Genomic DNA, 17,514 nt, shown 5'->3' with positions numbered 1-17,514 from the left:
CAATGTGTGGCAGGAAAGCAGCTGCCTTAATGAGGACAGATTTTGGCAGGAGACAAAAGGATTGTGGTAACAAAAAGAGATAAGAAGATGATTCAGTTAAGGCTTGAGGCTTGTCAACAGAGTTTGACAGAAGTTTTCTTACCTGTAGTGTGTTCACTATGTTGATGGATTGGCTTTCGGGGTCTGACGAGCTGTAGTCCTGTTTGTGCTGCTGATGGTGCTCAGTGTTAGCTTAGGGCAATGACTCAGAGATGTGCTCCCCACTGCCGGGCAGCTTACTCTGATTTCATCCAGTGCAATACCGGACACTCCCAAGGAAACCACTGTGAGATCTGCCCAGATGCTGGATACTGAGGAGTGGCAGGGGTTGGGGGGAGAGAAGGGGCAAATTCTTAGGCTGCTGGTCACCTCTGGTGCTTTGGAATTTCACCCCTGAGCAAGTGCAAAATCCTCCCCAGCTGGGGAAAGGTTTGGGAAAAGTCTGTTGTCAGCCTGGGAGTTCCTGAGAGACAGAAATCACTGCAATGTGCTTGGGCCTAGCCCATGCTTCTCAATGCCTGGCCCATGCTTCTCGATGCATTCTCATCTCTGTGCAGAGGGCTCAGGGGCAAGAGAAGGTCTCTGGACCTACAGACAGTGCCACAGGCATGGCAGCTGTGTCAGAATCAGCCTGTGACAGGATCAGCTGCCCCTCGTAGTGAATGGTGCTTATGACCAGGATTGTGCCCCAAATATTACCAGAACATGCTTCTGTGTGTGTGACTCAGACCCCCTTGGTCCCCCCTCCCTTCTAGAGTTAGTGGGGGTGGACCTTGGCCCCACTGAGTCCAGGTCAACAATCTGCCTGGGCATGTTTCCACCTCTGTGGCAAACAAGGCCCAGGCTACATGTTTGTTTGCCCTGTTTACAGCGTGTACTTATGCTCATTTGGCAAAGTATCGGTTGATTGGTTAATTATTGTGTTAGCAGTGGATGCTGACTGGAGCAGTATTCTTTGGGGCAAATGGTAAATAGGAGTTGTTTGGTAAACAAGTGCCCCCCACGCTGGTGCCCGTGCCTATGCCTGCGTGCGTCTCTGTGCCGCTACGGTCTGCCTCACCCGGGACTTGAAGCATCTCCAGAAGGCCTCGCTGCACATGGCCACTGTTGCCCAGCTGGGGGCAGTGCCATGGAGCGTGGGGTCAACTGCCGCATGAGCCATCACCACGGGAGGAAACCATGGCAGCCCCTGTGCACCACCGGTCCTGAAGCGCTACAGCCCCCAGAGCGGGGAACCTTTGCCAGGTGCTGCGCTTCGTGGAGCCAGCGGCAAAAGCCTCTGAAGCTTCCCCTGGGAGGCTCCAGGACCTTTGTGCTCTGGGAGAAGCAGCAACCCCGCGGCACAGCCACACGGTCGGCGCCGTTCTCTAGTTCCTCATGAGGGCACAGCTGTGCTGCGCTGTCAGGACTCTAAACACATCACCAAGGAAAGATTTCATGAGGTTCTCAGCTCGTGAGGAAGCCAAACCTTTGCTTTATAGAATTTGGGTTCAGGTAGTGCTGAAACTGTCCTGGGTTGAGGGTTTGCTGGTCACTGACAAACCCCTCCCCCACTGCTTTTCCAATCAGTTTCAACTCTAAATTCTATAACTCATTTGGTTCATCTGAAGTGCCCAGGCACAAACGTTCTGCAGAGGTGGTTCCACCAACCCAATACTGCTGCCTGTGAATAGAAACTAAATCCCCTGCTGCATAGTTTGCATATCAGTAGACTACCAATATATCTATTAATTGATATCCTTGCTGCTCATTCCCAAGTGCACATCTACAACACTCCTGTAGGGAAAAAGAAGCCTACAAGGAAAGCAGCTGATCCTGCAAAGGACCAGGAGGGATCAGGGTTCCCATGGGAACAAGAGAAAGAGCCTGGGCTGCTGGCTTGGTTCTTATCTCTGGCTTTGGAAGATGGCCAAGGACAAACAGTGGATGAAACAAGCAGCAGGCCCCAGCAAGGCAAAGGAAATCTCTGCTTCTCTGTCCAGGCCTGTGTCTCAGCTGTGAAGGAACTGTCCCAGGAGTTCCATCAGCTCCAGAAGAAGCTTTTATTCCCCACCTGTACAGTCCTGTGTTTCAGCCATGAGAAGCAGCTGCTCCCCTGTCCAAGGGAGAGAATTAGGGAGGCACACAGCACAGCACACCCTCTGCTTTACTTGTGTGACCATGGGGAGGACATGAGGAAGTGGAAAGGAAAATCCAATCCAGTCCTGGCTGCAGGAGTCTGTGACTTACAGGGGAATTGTCCCCCCAGAGATGCTGCCTCAGTGTCCACTGGGAAATGGCCGAAGAAGAGCAGGGAAGCTGAAACTGCTTCTGGTCCTCCTGAAGGGACTCCCAAAGCATCTTCACGAGATGCAAGGGAACCAAGACAGAATTAGAGGGGCTCTGCCTCCAACCAGATGGAAGGGAGAGACAAATTGGTTTGTTGGACCACACAGAACCAATGGCCTGGCAAGTTGAAGCCATGAGAGGATAAAGCTTTAGTAGATACAGGTGCCCAGAGTGCTCTGACACCATCAAACCACAAGGGGTGGAACCCTCCTGTGTTTCTGGTGTGGCAGGAGGATCCCCACACCTGGATGTGTTGGAAGCTGAGTATTGGGATGCAAGCCACAGTTTGCTTTCACTTGGAGGCATTGAAGGAGTCACTGGACTCGATTGCCCCAGGGGTGGAAACACAGCCCCAGCATTTGCAGCATTTGGACTGGGCATGGACTGATCCAGACTGTGCTGGAACAGAGTGGAGCTGCAGAGCACCTGCAGTGAGCAGCCCTCTGGGTACTGCAAAGCAACCTCCTGTGGAGTGAGAATGGACAGTGCCTGGGGTGTGCTGCTGATTGCTGCTGGGCATGGTGCAGGTGGCACAGAATGAGGGCTTGGGAATGTCAAAGGTTAAGTTCAAAGTTTGCTGCCATTACTCCACACCATCCTGCCTCATGCCACCTTCACAGGGACAGTGCTGGCTGGAGCAAAGTACTACAGGGCTTGAAGTTCAGATGGCAACATGGGAGGCTTCCTGTTCTGGTTGCTGCTGTTGGGTTCTGGCTCTCAGGTGCTGGCTCTTTGCTGAGGGGGGGGGGGGCTGCAGGGGTTTAACTCCTGGCTGCTGCTGCTGACTGCTGTGCTTCTTTCTGCAAACAGCCTCAGGTCAGTGTGCATTATGGGATCTCCTTTGGATTCAACTCTTTTGTTCTTATCTCAAGTCCTTATCTCAACCCAGAGGGTTTTTTGGTTCCTCTGTGTGTTATTTTTCCCTCACTTCTGTTTTGGGGAGACAGGCAGCTTAACCTCTTCTCAGCTCTTCAACCTGTTCCAGCCCCAGAGTGAAAAGCCAACAGAAGCTTTCTGAGTTCTTCCAAAGATCTCCATCAGCTTCCCCCTACACTCTCCAAAGATCCCAAAAGTCAGTCCTAGGACCATCCAAATGCCAAACACCTAAGATCACCTGAAAGCCCCTGAAGAATGCCTCTGAGATGCCCCTCAAGACTCCTCTGAGAGCCTCATTTTCCCCTCCTTGAACTGGGCACACAGCTCCACCCCATCCCTTGGGAGCAAATGCCCCCAAAATTCGGGCATTGAGGCAGGGATATCTGAAATAAAAGCAAACAGACAGGATTTGGGTAACTTTGGGGTTTTATTATTTGGGTTTTATTGGTCAATGGACAGAGGATTTCTTACCCCAGGGAGACACAAAGCACTGGGGAAGAACCAGACAGACCCTGGCAAAGCCCTGCCTAGCTCCACTGGGAGCTCCAGCTGTGCCAACTCAGCACTGTAATTGTTCTCATCAGCAATAATTGGTGTTCAGATGGGCAGGAGGTGTTTGTTGATGCTGGTGTCCCCAGTCCCTGAGAACTGCAAAGTAAAAAGGGATGATTTTGGTGCTGGAAAGGCCCTCTCAGAAGGGTCATGATTACCCCACAGATTCTAGGTGGATTTATGCCTCCCCTCCAGTACAGGCTGCTCTCTGGTGTGGATGTAGCGGTGCTTGTTGAAGTACTCCATCCGGGTGAAGCTCTTACCACAATCAGCACAGGTGAAAGCCTTCTCACCAGTGTGAGTGCGGCGGTGGCGACTGAGATGTTGCCTCTGGCTGAAGCTCTTCCCACAGGCAGCACAAGTGTAGGGCATCTCACCAGTGTGGGTGCGGCGGTGAGCAATGACAGTCTTCCTGTGGCCGAAGCTCTTGCCACAGTCAGCACAAGTGTAAGGTTCCTCACCGGTGTGGGTGCGGTGGTGTGCAATGAGAGTGCTCCTATGTCTGAAGGCCTGGCCACACTGAGCACAGCTGAAAGACTTCTCGCCAGTGTGCACACCACGGTGCTCTGTGAGGTCTCCCTTCTTAGTGAAGCCCTTACCGCAGTCGGCGCAGCTATACGGTTGCTCCCCGCTGTGGATGAGTTGGTGCCGGATGTATTTAGTACTCGTGGTAAAGCATTTGCCGCACTCAGCACAGGGGAACAGATGCTCTCCGGTGTGGATGCGGCGATGGATGGTAAGAGTGGAGATGCGTTTGAAGTTCTTGCCACAGTCCCAGCAGGTGAAGGCCTTCTCCCTGGTGTGGATGATGTGGTGTCGCCTAAGAGTAGAGATCTGCCTGAACCGTTTGCCACAGCTGTCACAAGGGAAGGACCTCTCTCCAGTGTGGGTGCGGCGGTGCTGGGTGAGATGAGAGTTCCAGCGGAACCTCTTGCCACAGTCACCACAAATGAAGGGACAAGTGCCAGGTTGTAGGCAGAGGTGCTTCACAAGCTCTGAGCTATCTGGGAAGCTCTGCCCACACTCAGGGCACTGATTCAGCTCTTTGGGTGACACTGAGGGACCTGCTCTGGATTCATCCTCCTCCATACATTCCTCCCTCTCATCCTGGTCACCTTCATCATCATCATAATCCTCCTCATCATAGTTGTCATTCTCAGCATCATCCTCCATCTTGTCCTCTTTTTCCTCCTCATCCTCCTCTACCTTGGGACTGCACATTGGCTTCTCTAACTTGATCTCTGGGTGTTGCTTCTTGCCTGGGTCCTTCTGTGAGGCCATACTGCGGGAGGGAGGGGTCACAGCTCTGCAATAGGGAAGATGGAAGCACCTGAGCCCAGGACCTCAAACCCTCAGATCCTGCCTGGGTCATGACACTCCCTGACTCCCAACACCCAGCTGGAGAAGAGAAGGCAGAGGGGACCTCAAACCTTCAGTTTTTGCCACAGTATGGGCACAGACCTCCAATACCTCTGCTGAGACCCCAGGTTCCTGTGATCAGTGCCCTGAGGTACCCTGGGGCTTACAAGTGGTCTTGTCCCACTCTCCTCGAGCCTGGTGGCATTGGCAGGGTGGTTCCTGGCCCAGCCCTGTCCTTTGATCTCCCCTGGCTCAGACAATGGAGGCAGCAGCACTGAACAAGGAACACCAAACCACCTCCAACCTTCTCCCACCACCTTCCAAATCCCAACCCCCAAACATCACCTCCTGCTCACAACTCACCCCAGGAGCCTGGAGCATTCCTCAACTCCCACAACACCTGATGTGCCTCAAGCTCCTGGAGAGGTGAAATATGCTGGGCAGGAGGAGGTGGAGGAGGTTGGGAGCTGCCCTGGGGGCTGGGGTCCTGCTGTTTCCCCACTCTGGGTTTCTTACCTGTTGGGCTGCTCCAAGGGACAGATCTGCAAACTCTGCTCTTCCCCAGCACACAGGGGCAGGGATGATGGAGAGAGGACTCAGCCCCTGGCAGAGAGAATTAAAGGGCTCAGAGAAGAGCGCTGATCTGCAAGGGATGACTCAGCACTGCCCAGGACCAGGCAGCACAGCTCAGCCTTACTGGGGGCAGCTCCCAAGCCCAGCAGCACAGCCACAGCACACTCCCAGGGCTGATCAAGATGGGAGACCTCAACAAGGTTGAGGCCGGATGTGAGGAGGAAGTTCTTCACCATGAGAGTGGTGAAGCCCTGGAATGAGTTGTCCAGGGAGGTGGTTGAGGCCCCGTTCCTGGAGGTGTTTAAGCCCAGGCTGGATGAGGCTCTGGCCAGGCTGATCTAGTGTGGGGTGTCCCTGCCCATGGCAGGGGGTTGGAGCTAGATGATCCTTGTTGACCCTTCCAACCCTGACTGATACTATGATACTATGAGACTAACTGCGGACTCAGCTCCTTGCCCGGCACACAGCCCCCAGCACGCAGCTGCAGGCCAGCACCATAACACAGCTGCCTCCACACAGCCTCTCCCAGCCCTTGCCTAAAGTTTCCTCCCACTGCCTGCCCAGGCCTCTGCTGCCTGCACCTGCCTTTGCCAGCAGGGAGAGCTCTAGCCACAGCACTCCTCCCTGGCCCTGCCCCCACCCCACACACTCTGTGCTTACCCTTGACCTGCACACACCTCTCTGCTGCCCACTCCCCAACAGAAGATCACAGCAGCCCTCAGGACACACACAAAGGGAGCTTCATGATCTCTGCAGATGCAGCAAAGGGGGAAGGGACTTGGGCAGCTTCTTGCTAAACATCTTCAGCCCTCACTGGGATGCTGGAGGAGTCTCTGGCTCCTGCCCAAACCTCACACCTCCAGCACCCTTCACACACCTGCAGCCCAAAGAGACTCACTGGAAAGGGTTTGGCTTCCTTCTCTCCCTGACCATTTCTCTCAGCTTGCTCTTTGCAGTTCCCTGGAGCTGCCACTCCACATCCCCAAGAGAAAAATGAGGTTGGATGGGAGGGCACAGTGCCCATGGGCTGCTGTTCATCTCCCAGATGACACAGGCAGAGCTGCAGCACAATTCACTCCTTTCACCTCCTAAAATGCTGCCAGATTCTGCCATTTCCTGCACACACATTTGCCACCTGGGCCCTGGATCCTCTCCCCTTTTTGGGGGGACAAGGCCTAATTCCTGCCTGACCATTCTCAGACCTTTCCCTCATTCCCAGCACATCCATGGCCCTACTGCCTTGGCTGTACCATGGTCCTGTATCCCCCACCTCCACTGCCACTGCAGCTGGAAGGGTGGAGTGGGAAATGCTGTGGCTGAGGAAGCATCTAAGGAACTGGGCTGGATGCAGCAGCACAATAATGGAAGTGGCCTGAAACTAAAGGCTGGGATCAGCTGGAGGGCTGAAAGAACAGCACCTAGCCAAGGGGGGGTTACAGATGAGGCCTGGGGAGGGACCCTGCAGACACCTCAGGCAGCAGCTGATGAGAGCAAGGGGGACAGAGAGGGAGTGAGACCTCAGGTGACTCCTGCCATGGGGGATGGCTGGGCTGTGTGGCTAGGAGCCCTGAGTGCCTCCTTAGGCTGTGCTGGATGTCAGGAGGGGACAGGGGACTGTCCTGAGCCAGGCAGGATTTGGGGCTTTGAGCTTCTGGGGTCAGCTGCTGCCAGCACCATTGGAGGTAGGAGCCAGGCAGAGCCACACAGCTGCTGAACTAAGCCCTCCCACCCCCTGCAGCCTTCACCCTCCATCTCTCCATCCAGTGCTCCAGCTCCACTCACTTGGTGCCCCCTCAGAGTCCCAAGGGTCCCACAACATCACCAGGGCTGATCTTTACAGCCAGTAGGTTCCAACAGAAGTCCCTGGATGAGAACATGGAGGAGAATACCTGTGGTGGGTGGAAGGCACTGGGATGTCTTACACCAGAGATCAGAGACCTCCAGCAGGGACAGCAGAGTCCAGAGGGACACCACAAAGTGTCATCTATCTCATTTCATCCCCACAAGGCCTGCACCCACTCTCTACAAAGGAACAGCACAGGATCTCCAACCTCCTTTGCCCTTCCTCTCTGCTCCCAGGAACATCTTCTGGCATCTCTCTCTGCAGAGGAGCTTTGAGGCCTTGGCAGTGCTGCCAACTGCGGCCTGCAGCGGCCTGGCTCACCTGGGAGCTGCCTACCAGAATCTGTAACTGCAGCTCTTGCGTATGGGGGAGGAGGGGCAGAGAGGTATGGGGGAGGGGGAAGGTATTTGGGGCCTGGGGTTCTGGCCTGCTTTGGTGGAGCTCTGGAGGAAGCTTTGGCCTAGGGAGGTTGCTTGAGTCCCGTGGCCCAGGCGCACTATGGATTGTTGTGGATTGGATGCTTTGCACTGTAGGATGCAGCTCTGAACAGCACAGCCATGGAAACTGCCCAATTCTATCCAACCCTCTGGCCACAGCTTGGCATCAACTCCTTTCACAAGGCTCAAAGAGAGCCTCTCTGGCTCCTGAAACCTAAGGCAATACCCTGCAGAACAAGTTGGAGGAGCTCAAGGGGACAAGCTGCAGAGGGGGCCCAGGGCAACCTCCTGAGCTTCAACAAGAGCAAGGGCAGGGTCCTGCCCCTGGCCTGGCACAATCCTCACAATCAGGACAGGCTGGGGGAGGAGGGGATAGGAAGCAGCCCTGCAGAAAACCACTGGGGGATGCTGCTGGACAAGAAGCTGGACAGGAACAGATAGGGGGAGCCTGCAGCCCACAAGGCCAAGGGCAGCCTGGGCTGCACCAAAAGCAGCATGGCCAGAGATGGCCAGAGGCCATCCTGGCACTTGGCTCTGATCTGCTGAGACTTAACCTGTAGTACTGCAGCCAGCTCTGGAGCCCTCAACACAGGAAGGACATGGACCTGATGGAGAGGGTCCAGAGGAGGGACACAAAAATGATCAGGGGCTTGGAGCAGCTCTGCTACCAGGACAGGCTGAGGGAGCTGGAGGTGATCAGCCTGGAGAGGAGAAAAGAAGACTCTGGGGAGACCTAAGAGTGAACTTCTGGTACCTGAAGGGGACTACAAGAAGGCTGCAGAGGGACTCTTTGCAAAGCCTGCAGGGACAGCACCAGAGGCAATGGCTTCAAACTAGAGCAGAGCAGATTGAGACTGGATGCGAGGAACAAGTTCTGCATCAGGAGCCTGCTGGAACACTGCAACAGGTTGCCCTGGGAGGGGCTTGAGGTCCCAGTCCTGCAGAGGTTCGAGGTCAGGCTGGACAGGGCTCTGGGCAACCTGAGCTAGTGCAGGATGTCCCTGCTGACTGCAGAGGGGCTTGGACTGCAGCACCTTTGCAGCTCCCTCCCAACCCAAACCACTCTAGGATTCTAGGAGTCTAAGTGCAGCATCCAGGGAGAGCAGGAAGAAGATGAGGCAGAGGAGGACAAGGAAGAGGACAAGGAGGAGGAGAACCAAAATCCCTTCCAAATTCCTCCAAACCTCTGCCAAATTCCTGGAAAGCTCTTCCAGCTCTGCAGAGTTCATTCTGAAGAGAGCTGAGGGAGTTGCTAGGCTCAGGGATGTCTTGCACACTCTGCACAAATGCTCCAGAAGCTTTCCAAGTGCCCTCAAAACCAGCAGCACAGCTCTGCTGCCACACAATGCCAGGCTGCAAGGGACCCCAAGGCTCAGCTGCTCCAACCTTGCCAGCTGACACTGGACTGGAAAGGAGCTGGCCCAGCCCCCTGCCAAGCTGAGCCTTCCAACTCTGCCCTGCAGGGCAATCCACCACTGCCCTGGGGAGATGATTCCAAAGGCTGACTGGCAGGGAAAAGCTTTTGCCTCTTCAGGGCACTGTGCCACTTCAGCTCAACTCTTGCAGCAGCTCTTTGAGATCTGCCTTTGGAGCACCACAAACTCTGAAGCACTGCAGTGCAAAGCAGCTCAGCTTCAACTTCCAACTGCCTGAACTCTCTCATTTTAAATTCAAGACAGGGGCCAAGCTCACACCCAGCCCCCAAGCTCAAGAACCAGCAACTAAGGTCAGAGTCAGCTCCCAAGCACAAGAATCCAGATCAGAAATGCAGAGCCAGCCCCCAGGCTCAGAGCCAGCTCCTAAGTTCACATCCAGGCCCCAAGCCCAGCACCAGCAGCTAAGATCAGAACCACTTCCCAAGCTCAGAGCCAGCCCCCGAGCTCAAGAACCATCAATTAAGGTCAGAACACTTCCCAAGCTCAGAGCCACCTCCAGAGCTCACACCCAGGCCCCAAGCTCACAAGCCAGTAAATAAGATCAGAAACACATTCCAAGCTCAAGAGCCAGCCACTAAGGTCCAGAACCTAGATCAAAAGTGCAGACTCAGCTCCCAAGCCAGCAACTTAAGTCAGAATCACTTCCCAAGCTCAAGAACCAGCCCCTGACCTCACAGACAGGCCCTGAGATCAAGAACCAGACCCCAAGCCCAGAGTGAGCAACTAAGGTCAGAACCCCTTTCCAAGCCCACATCTAGACCCCAAGCTCAAGAGCCCGAAAATACAATCCCTTTTTGGCCCCAAATTGCCTCTTTTTGGCCATAAATTGGCCTTTTCTGGCCCCAAATTGGCCTTTATTGTCCGTTTTTGGCCCCAAATTGGCCTTTTCTGGCCCAAATTGGCCTTTATTGTCCCTTTTTGGCCCCAAATTGGCCTTTATTGTCCCTTTTTAGCCTCCTGTTGGCTCCTTTTGGCCCTAAATTGGCCCCTTTGGGACCCAAATTTGCCCTTATTGGTCTTTTCTGGCCCCAAGCTGGCCTTTATTTTCCCTTTGGAGCCCCCAGTTTGCTCTTTTTGGCCCCACATTGGCCTTTATTGGCTCTTGTTTTACCCCAAATTGGCTCTTTTGGGCCTGAAATATGCCTTTATTGTCCCTTTTTTGCCCCAAATTTGTCTTTTCTGCCCCCAAATTGGCTTTTGTTGTCCCTTTTTGGCCCCAATTTGCTTTTTATTGGCCCTTTCTGGCCCCAAATTGGCCTTTTTTGGCAGCAAATTTGTCCCTTTTGACCCCAGATCACCGGTTTTGGACTCTAAATTGCCATTTCTCTCCCCAAATGTCCCTTCCTTGCCCCTTCCTACCCCCAAATTGCCTCTTTTTGGCCATAAATTGCCATTTCTGTCCCCCAAGGTCCCTTCCTGTCCCCTTCCTGTCCCCACCCTGTCCCTCTGTGTCCCCAGGTGGGGGAGGAGCGAGCCACAGCCATTGCCCTGATGCGGAAGTCCATCAGCTACCAGTTCACTGACACGGTCAGGAGGTCTCCAAGGGTCCCCAAGGTCCCCTCCTGCCCCCCCAGGCCCTGCAGATCAAGTCAGGGGTGGCCCCAGAGCCCCTCAAGGCGACGTCTCCATGGGGTCCTACCACCCGAGTTGGCCTTCCCCATGTCCCCAACCTCTTCCTCCTCCTCCCCCCAACCTCTTTCTCCTCCTCCCCCCAACCTCTTTCTCCTCCTCCCCCCAACCTCTTCCTCCTCCTCCCCCCAACCCTTTTGGCTGTCACCAACCCTCTCCCTTCCCCCTCCCTGCTCCCCCCAGGATCATGATCCTGGCACTCAGCAGGGGCTGTGGCGCCCCCTGCAGGTGCTGAACATGTATGGGAAGGTGGTGGCAGTGAGACACCAGGCTGTGAGCAGGAAGAAGGACAACTGCTTTGCCATGGCCCTCGACTTGGTGCAGAACAACATCCATGTCCAGAGCATCAACAAGGTCATCGACAGCCCCCACTCGGTGCGGCCCTGCGGGGCTGGGGGGGTTGGGAGTCCAGACTTGGTCCTCTGGAGGCTTCTCTTGAGGCTTGGACAAGTGTTGGGGGGGGGCTGGAGCCATCTTGGGGGGGTTGGTGGCATCTCAGGGGGGGCTGGAGGTCTCTAAAGGGGCTTGGAGACATCTCAGGGCTTTGGTGGATCTCGGGGGGGGGGTTGGTAGCCCTTGGATGCCCCTTGGCTGCCCCTGAGGTGCCCATGAGGTGCCCATGGTGTGTGTTCACAGGCAGCCATACTCTGCACTGCAGCTCCCAGACTCCCAGACTCTGCTGCACAACGGCAGCAGAACCCCAGCCCAGAGCAGGGCCTGGGACCCCAGCAACCCCAACACCCCCTGCAGGTGTGTGCCCTCAGCCCTCCCGAGCCCCCACCCCACCCCCTACCTTCCCCATCTCTCCTGTCACCTCTGCCCTCCCCCTTCACCTTTCCCCCTCCTCACCTCTGCCCCCCCACCTTTGCCCCCCCTCCTAACCTCTCTCCCCCCTCACCTATGCCCCCCGCACTTCAGCCCCTCCCACATCTGCTGCCCCGCCCCCCGCCTCCCCTCCACCTCTGCCCCCCCTCACTTCTGCCTCCCCATCCCCAACCCCTCCTTCATGGCCACCACCAGGAGTGGCCACCAGAGGGCGACCACCCGAGTTGGCCTTCCCCATGCCCCAAACACCTCCAGTGGCTCTCATCCACCTCTAACAGGCCCCAGAGTGTCCCCTAGGCCCCCAAAAGTGTCCCTTTATTGTGGCCTTTATTGTCCCTTTTGGGCCCCAAATTGGCTCTTTTTGGCCCCAAGTTGGCCTTTATTGCCCTTTTTTGGTCCCAAATTGGCCTTTATTGTCCCTTTTTAGCCCCCTGTTGGCTCTTTTTGGCCATAAATTGGCCCCTTTGGGACCCAAATTTGCCCTTATTCGTCCTTTTTTGACCAAAATTGGTCTTTTCTGGCCGCAAGCTGGCCTTTATTGTCCCTTTTTAGCCACAAATTGTCCTTTTTTGGACAATAAAGACCAACTTGAGGCCATTTTGGCACCAAATTGGCTCTTTTTACCCCCAAAAAATCAGCAGTTCAGCTAGGAACTCTCTCGAGGGATAATGGCATAGATAGACATCTGGGCAAGGCTCTTGGTAAGGTTAATCTGTGGATACACCTTTTAATGGCAGTTGCCCTGAGATACCCTTCCCGAGATGATCTCCCATGGAATCCTAAACCCTGGACTACTATAGATGAGGGAATTAAGTGTCTGAGAGAATTTGCTGTTAGAGAGCTACTCTATGGTGAACATGAAACTCTGAATCCTGATGACATTCCTGTGGGTACTGGTCTTGCTAAAAAGCTCACCAAGCTTGCTCCTTCTAATTATGCAAACATTCTGGCAAGCAGAATTGTGTCAAGAAGTTATGGTGGAGCTTCTCCTACGGTTGGCCAATTCAGTGATCAAATGAGACAACTGGAGGAGAGCATGACACGTGGTTCTTTGGTTTCAGCCATTGAGACTCTGGAAAAACTGAGAGTTGCATGAAGGATCTGAAGGATTCCATATCCCAATTGGCACAGAGAGATAATTCCAATTCTTCCCCCAGGTGGATACAAGTTTCATCTGTGAGGAACAGACATCCCCCAAGGAGGCCATTCCAAAACAGAACAAACCAAAACAGACCACCAAGGCAGTCATGTAGGACTGTTTGGATAACTCTGCATCTCTCTATGAAGAACTTCTTCCTAACATCCAGTCTAAAGCTCCCCTGGTGCAGCTTGAGACTGTGTCCTCTTGTTCTGGTTCTGGTTGCCTGGGAGAAGAGACCAGCCCCCACCTATCTACCACCTCCCTTCTGGAAGTTGTAGACAGCAATGAGGTCTCCCCTGAGCCTCGTCTTCTCCAGGCTAAGCAATCCCAGCTCCCTCAGCCTCTCCTCATAGGGCTTGTACTCCAAATCCCTCCCCAGCTTTGTTGCCCTTCTCTGGACACCTTCCAGCATATCAACATCTTTCTTAAACTGAGGGGCCCAGAACTGGACACAGGACTCACGGTGTGGCCTAACCAGTGCTGAGTACAAGGGCACAATGACTTCCCTGCTCCTGCTGGCCACACTATTCCCGATGCAGGCCAGGATGCCATTGGCCCTCCTGGCCACCTGGGCACACTGCTGGCTCATGTTCAGGCAGCTGTCAATCAGCACCCTCAGGTCCCTCTCTGTTTTGGAGCTCTCCAGCCACTCTGACCCCAGCCTGTAGCTCTGCATGGGGTTGCTGTGGCCAAAGTGCAGTAAAGTTCTCCAGTCTATCAGCAGGCACATGTGTCACATCTCAACTGGTCATTCTCTACTGGCATGCCTGTCATTAAGGCAAAGAAGAGGTCAAAATAACAAAACTATATTTTAACATGTGTACTGGAGCAGAATGACCTCCCTGCTCCTGCTGGCCACACTGTTCCTGATATAGGCCAAGATGCCATTTGCCTGCTTGGCCACGTGGGCACACTGCTGGCTCATGTTCAGCCTACTATCAACCAGTACCATCAAGGTAGCTTTCTGTCTGGCTGATCTCCAGCCACTCTGACCACAGCCTGTAGCACTGCATGGGGTTGTTGTGGCCAAAGAGCAGCACCCAGCACTTATAGGGGCTCTGCCTCCAACCACATGGAGGGGAGAGACAAATTGGTTTGTTGGATCACACAGAACCAATGGCCTGGCAAGTTGAAGCCATGAGAGGATAAAGCTTTAGTAGATACAGGTGCCCAGAGTGCTCTGACACCATCAAACCACAAGGGGTGGAACCCTCCTGTGTTTCTGGTGTGGCAGGAGGATCCCCACACCTGGATGTGTTGGAAGCTGAGTACTGGGATGCAAGCCACAGTTTGCTTTCACTTGGAGGCATTGAAGGAGTCACTGGACTCGATTGCCCCAGAGGTGGAAACACAGCCCCAGCATTTGCAGCCTTTGGACTGGGCATGGACTGATCCAGACTGTGCTGGAACAGAGTGGAGCTGCAAAGCACCTGCAGTGAGCAGCCCTTTGGGTACTGCAAAGAGACCTCCTGTGGAGTGAGAATGGACAGTGCCTGAGGTGTGCTGCTGATTGCTGCTGGGCATGGTGCAGGTGGCACAGAATGAGGGCTTGGGAATGTCAAAGGTTAAGTTGAAAATTTGCTGCCATTACTCCACACCATCCTGCCTCATGCCACCTTCACAGGGACAGTGCTGGCTGGAGCAAAGTACTACAGGGCTTGAAGTTCAGATGGCAACATGGGAGGCTTCCTGTTCTGGTTGCTGCTGTTGGGTTCTGGCTCTCAGGTGCTGGCTCTTTGCTGAGGGGGAGGGCTGAAGGGGTTTAACTCCTGGCTACTGCTGCTGACTGCTGTGCTTCTTTCTGCAAACAGCCTCAGGTCAGTGTGCATTATGGGATCTCATTTGGATTCAACTCTTTTGAGCTTATCACAAGTCCTTATCCCAGCCCAGAGGGTTTTTTGATTCATGTGTGTATTTTTCCCTCACTTCTGTTTTGGGAGGGAACAGACAGCTTAACCTCTTCTCAGCTCTTCAACCTGTTCCAGCCCCAGAGTGGAAAGCCAACAGAAGCTTTCTGAGTTCTTCCAAAGATCTCCATCAGCTTCCCCCACACCTTCCAAAGATTCCAAAAGTCACTCCTAGGACCATCCAAATCCCAAACACCTAAGATCACCTGAAAACCCCTGAAGAATGTCTCTGAGATGCCCCTCAAGACTCCTCTGAGAGCCTCATTGTCCCCTCCCTGAACTGGGCACACAGCTCCACCCCATCCCTTGGGAGCAAATGCCCCCAATATTCAGGCATTGAGGCAGGGATATCTGAAATAAAAGCAAACAGACAGGATTTGGGTAACTTTGGGGTTTTATTGAGACAATTGGTCAATGGACATAGGATTTTTTACCCCAGGGAGACACAAAGCATTGGGGAAGAACCAGACAGACCCGGGCAAAGCCCTGCCCACCTCCACTGGAGCTCCAGCTGTGCTGACTCAGCACTGTAATTGTTCTCTTTAGCAATAATTGGTGTTCCGAAGGGCAGGAGGTGTTTGTTGCTGCTGGTGTCCCCAGTCCCTGAGAAATGCAAAAGAAAAAGGGATGATTTTGGTGCTCGACAGGCCCTCTCAGAGGGGCCGCAATTACCCAACAGATTCTAGGTGGATTTATGCCTCCCCTCCAGTGCAGGCTGCTCTCTGGTGTGGGTGCAGCGGTGCTTGCTGAGGGATCGCTTCTCGCTGAAGCTTTTGCCACAGTCAGCACAGGTGAAAGGTTTCTCACCAGTGTGGGTGCGGTGGTGGTAAATGAGATAGCTCCTACGGCTGAAGGCCTGGCCGCACTCAGCACAGCTGAAAGACTTTTCGCCAGCGTGCACACGACGGTGCTCTGTGAGGTGTACGTTCTGGGTGAAGCTCTTGCCGCAGTCGGTACAGCTGTAAGGTTTCTCACCATTATGGATGAGTTGGTGCTGGATTAATGCAGTACTCGTGGTAAAGCTCTTGCTGCACTCAGCACAGGGGAAGAGATGCTCTCCAGTGTGGATGCGGCGATGGATGGTGAGAGTGGAGCTGCGTTTGAAGTTCTTGCCACAGTCCCTGCAGGTAAAGGCCTTCTCACTGCTGTGGGTGAGGTAGTGTTGCATAAGATGAGAGATCTGCCTGAAGCGCTTGCCACAGTCGTCACAAGAGAAGGGCTTCTCTCCAGTGTGGGTGAGGCAGTGCTGGGTGAGACTATAGCGCTGGGTGAAGCGCTGACCGCAGTCAGCACAGGTGAACGGTTTCTCTCCAGTGTGGGTGTGGCGGTGATGGGTGAGATGACTGCTCTGGGTGAAGCTCTGACCACAGGCCACACAGACGAACGGTTTCTCTCCAGTGTGGGTGCGGCGGTGCCGAGTGAGATTGCCGCGCTGGGTGAAGCTCTGTCCGCAGTCAGCACAGGTGAAAGGTTTCTCTCCACTGTGGGTGCGGCGGTGCTGGATGAGCTCGGAGTTCCAGCGGAACCTCTTGCCACAGTCACCACAAATGAAGGGCCGGGTGCCAGGCTGCGGGCAGTGGTGCTTCACTAGCTCTGAGCCACCTGGGAAGCTCTGCCCACACTCAGGGCACTGATTCAGCTCTTTGGGTGACACTGAGGGACCTGCTCTGGCTTCATCCTCCTCCATACATTCCTCCCCCTCATCCTGGTCACCTTCATCATCCTCATTATCCTCCTCTTTATAGCTGTCATTCTCAGCATCATCCTCCATCTTGTCCTCTTTTTCCTCCTCATCCTCCTCTACCTTGGGACTGCACATTGGCTTCTCTAACTTGATCTCTGGGTGCTGCTTCTCCTCCCAGCTCTTGTCTGGGTCCTTCTGTGAGGCCATGCTGTGGCAGGAAGGGGTCACAGCTCTGCAATAGGGAAGATGGAAGCACCTGAGCCCAGGACCTCAAACCCTCAGATCCTGCCTGGGTCATGACACTCCCTGACTCCCAACACCCAGCTGGAGAAGAGAATGCAGAGGGGACCTCAAACCTTCAGTTTCTGCCACAGTGTGGGTTCAGACCTTTAATACCTGTACTGAGACCCCAGGTTCCTGTGATCAGTGCCCTGAGGTTCCCTGGGGCTTACAAGTGGTCCCACTCTCCTCGAGCCTGGTGGCATTGGCAGGGGGGATCCTGGCCCAATCTCTCCTGGCTCAGGCAATGGAGGCAGCAGCATTGACCAATGAAGACCAAACCACCTTCAACCTTCTCCCACCACCCACCACATCCGAACCCCCATCACCTCCTGCCACACAACTGACCCCCACAAGCCTGGGGAGTTTCCAAATTCCAACACCTGATGTGCCTCAGAACCCCTGGAGGGGTGAAATGTGGTGGACAGGAGGAGGCGGAAGAGGCTGGGAGGTGCCCCGGGACTCTAGGATTCTGGGGGCTGGGGTCCTGCTGTTGCCCCACTCTGGGTTTCTTATCTGCAGGGCTGCTCCAAGGGGCAGATCTGCAAACTCTGCTTTTCCACACCACACAGAGGCAGGGATGATGGAGAGAGAGGGACACAACTC

General features: G+C 54.5%; 1 protein-coding gene across 1 annotated transcript; it reads right to left on the bottom strand.

Moving 5' to 3' along the window:
- Positions 1 to 3,866: 3,866 nt before the first annotated feature.
- On the bottom strand, positions 3,867 to 16,764 carry LOC137458186 (zinc finger protein 850-like). Its single transcript, XM_068169871.1, has 3 exons — positions 16,635 to 16,764; positions 15,629 to 16,547; positions 3,867 to 5,077 (listed from the first exon to the last, which is right to left on the bottom strand). Exons 1-3 carry the CDS (start codon positions 16,762 to 16,764, stop codon positions 3,964 to 3,966), a joined length of 2,163 nt encoding a protein of 720 aa, XP_068025972.1. The 3' UTR covers positions 3,867 to 3,963.
- Between the last annotated feature and the right edge of the window lie 750 nt (positions 16,765 to 17,514).

Source organism: Melanerpes formicivorus, unplaced genomic scaffold (genome assembly GCF_026170545.1).
Source record: "Melanerpes formicivorus ecotype bairdi unplaced genomic scaffold, bMelFor1.0.p_v2 SCAF_231, whole genome shotgun sequence".
Classification (NCBI taxonomy): domain Eukaryota; kingdom Metazoa; phylum Chordata; class Aves; order Piciformes; family Picidae; genus Melanerpes; species Melanerpes formicivorus.
Note: the sequence above shows the minus strand (reverse complement) of the source record. Positions and strands in the feature narration are given on the sequence as shown.

Bases quoted from the DNA above. Each gene is read 5' to 3' on its own strand.
- LOC137458186 (XM_068169871.1), bottom strand. From the start codon at position 16,764: ATGTGCAGTCCCAAGGTAGAGGAGGATGAGGAGGAAAAAGAGGACAAG. The intron at 16,548-16,634 runs GTATGGAGGAGG...AGAGCTTCCCAG, and splicing joins CCAGGATGAGGGGGAGGAAT to GTGGCTCAGAGCTAGTGAAG. The intron at 5,078-15,628 runs GAATCTGTTGGG...TCCCTCCCGCAG, and splicing joins GGGAGGCATAAATCCACCTA to TATGGCCTCACAGAAGGACC.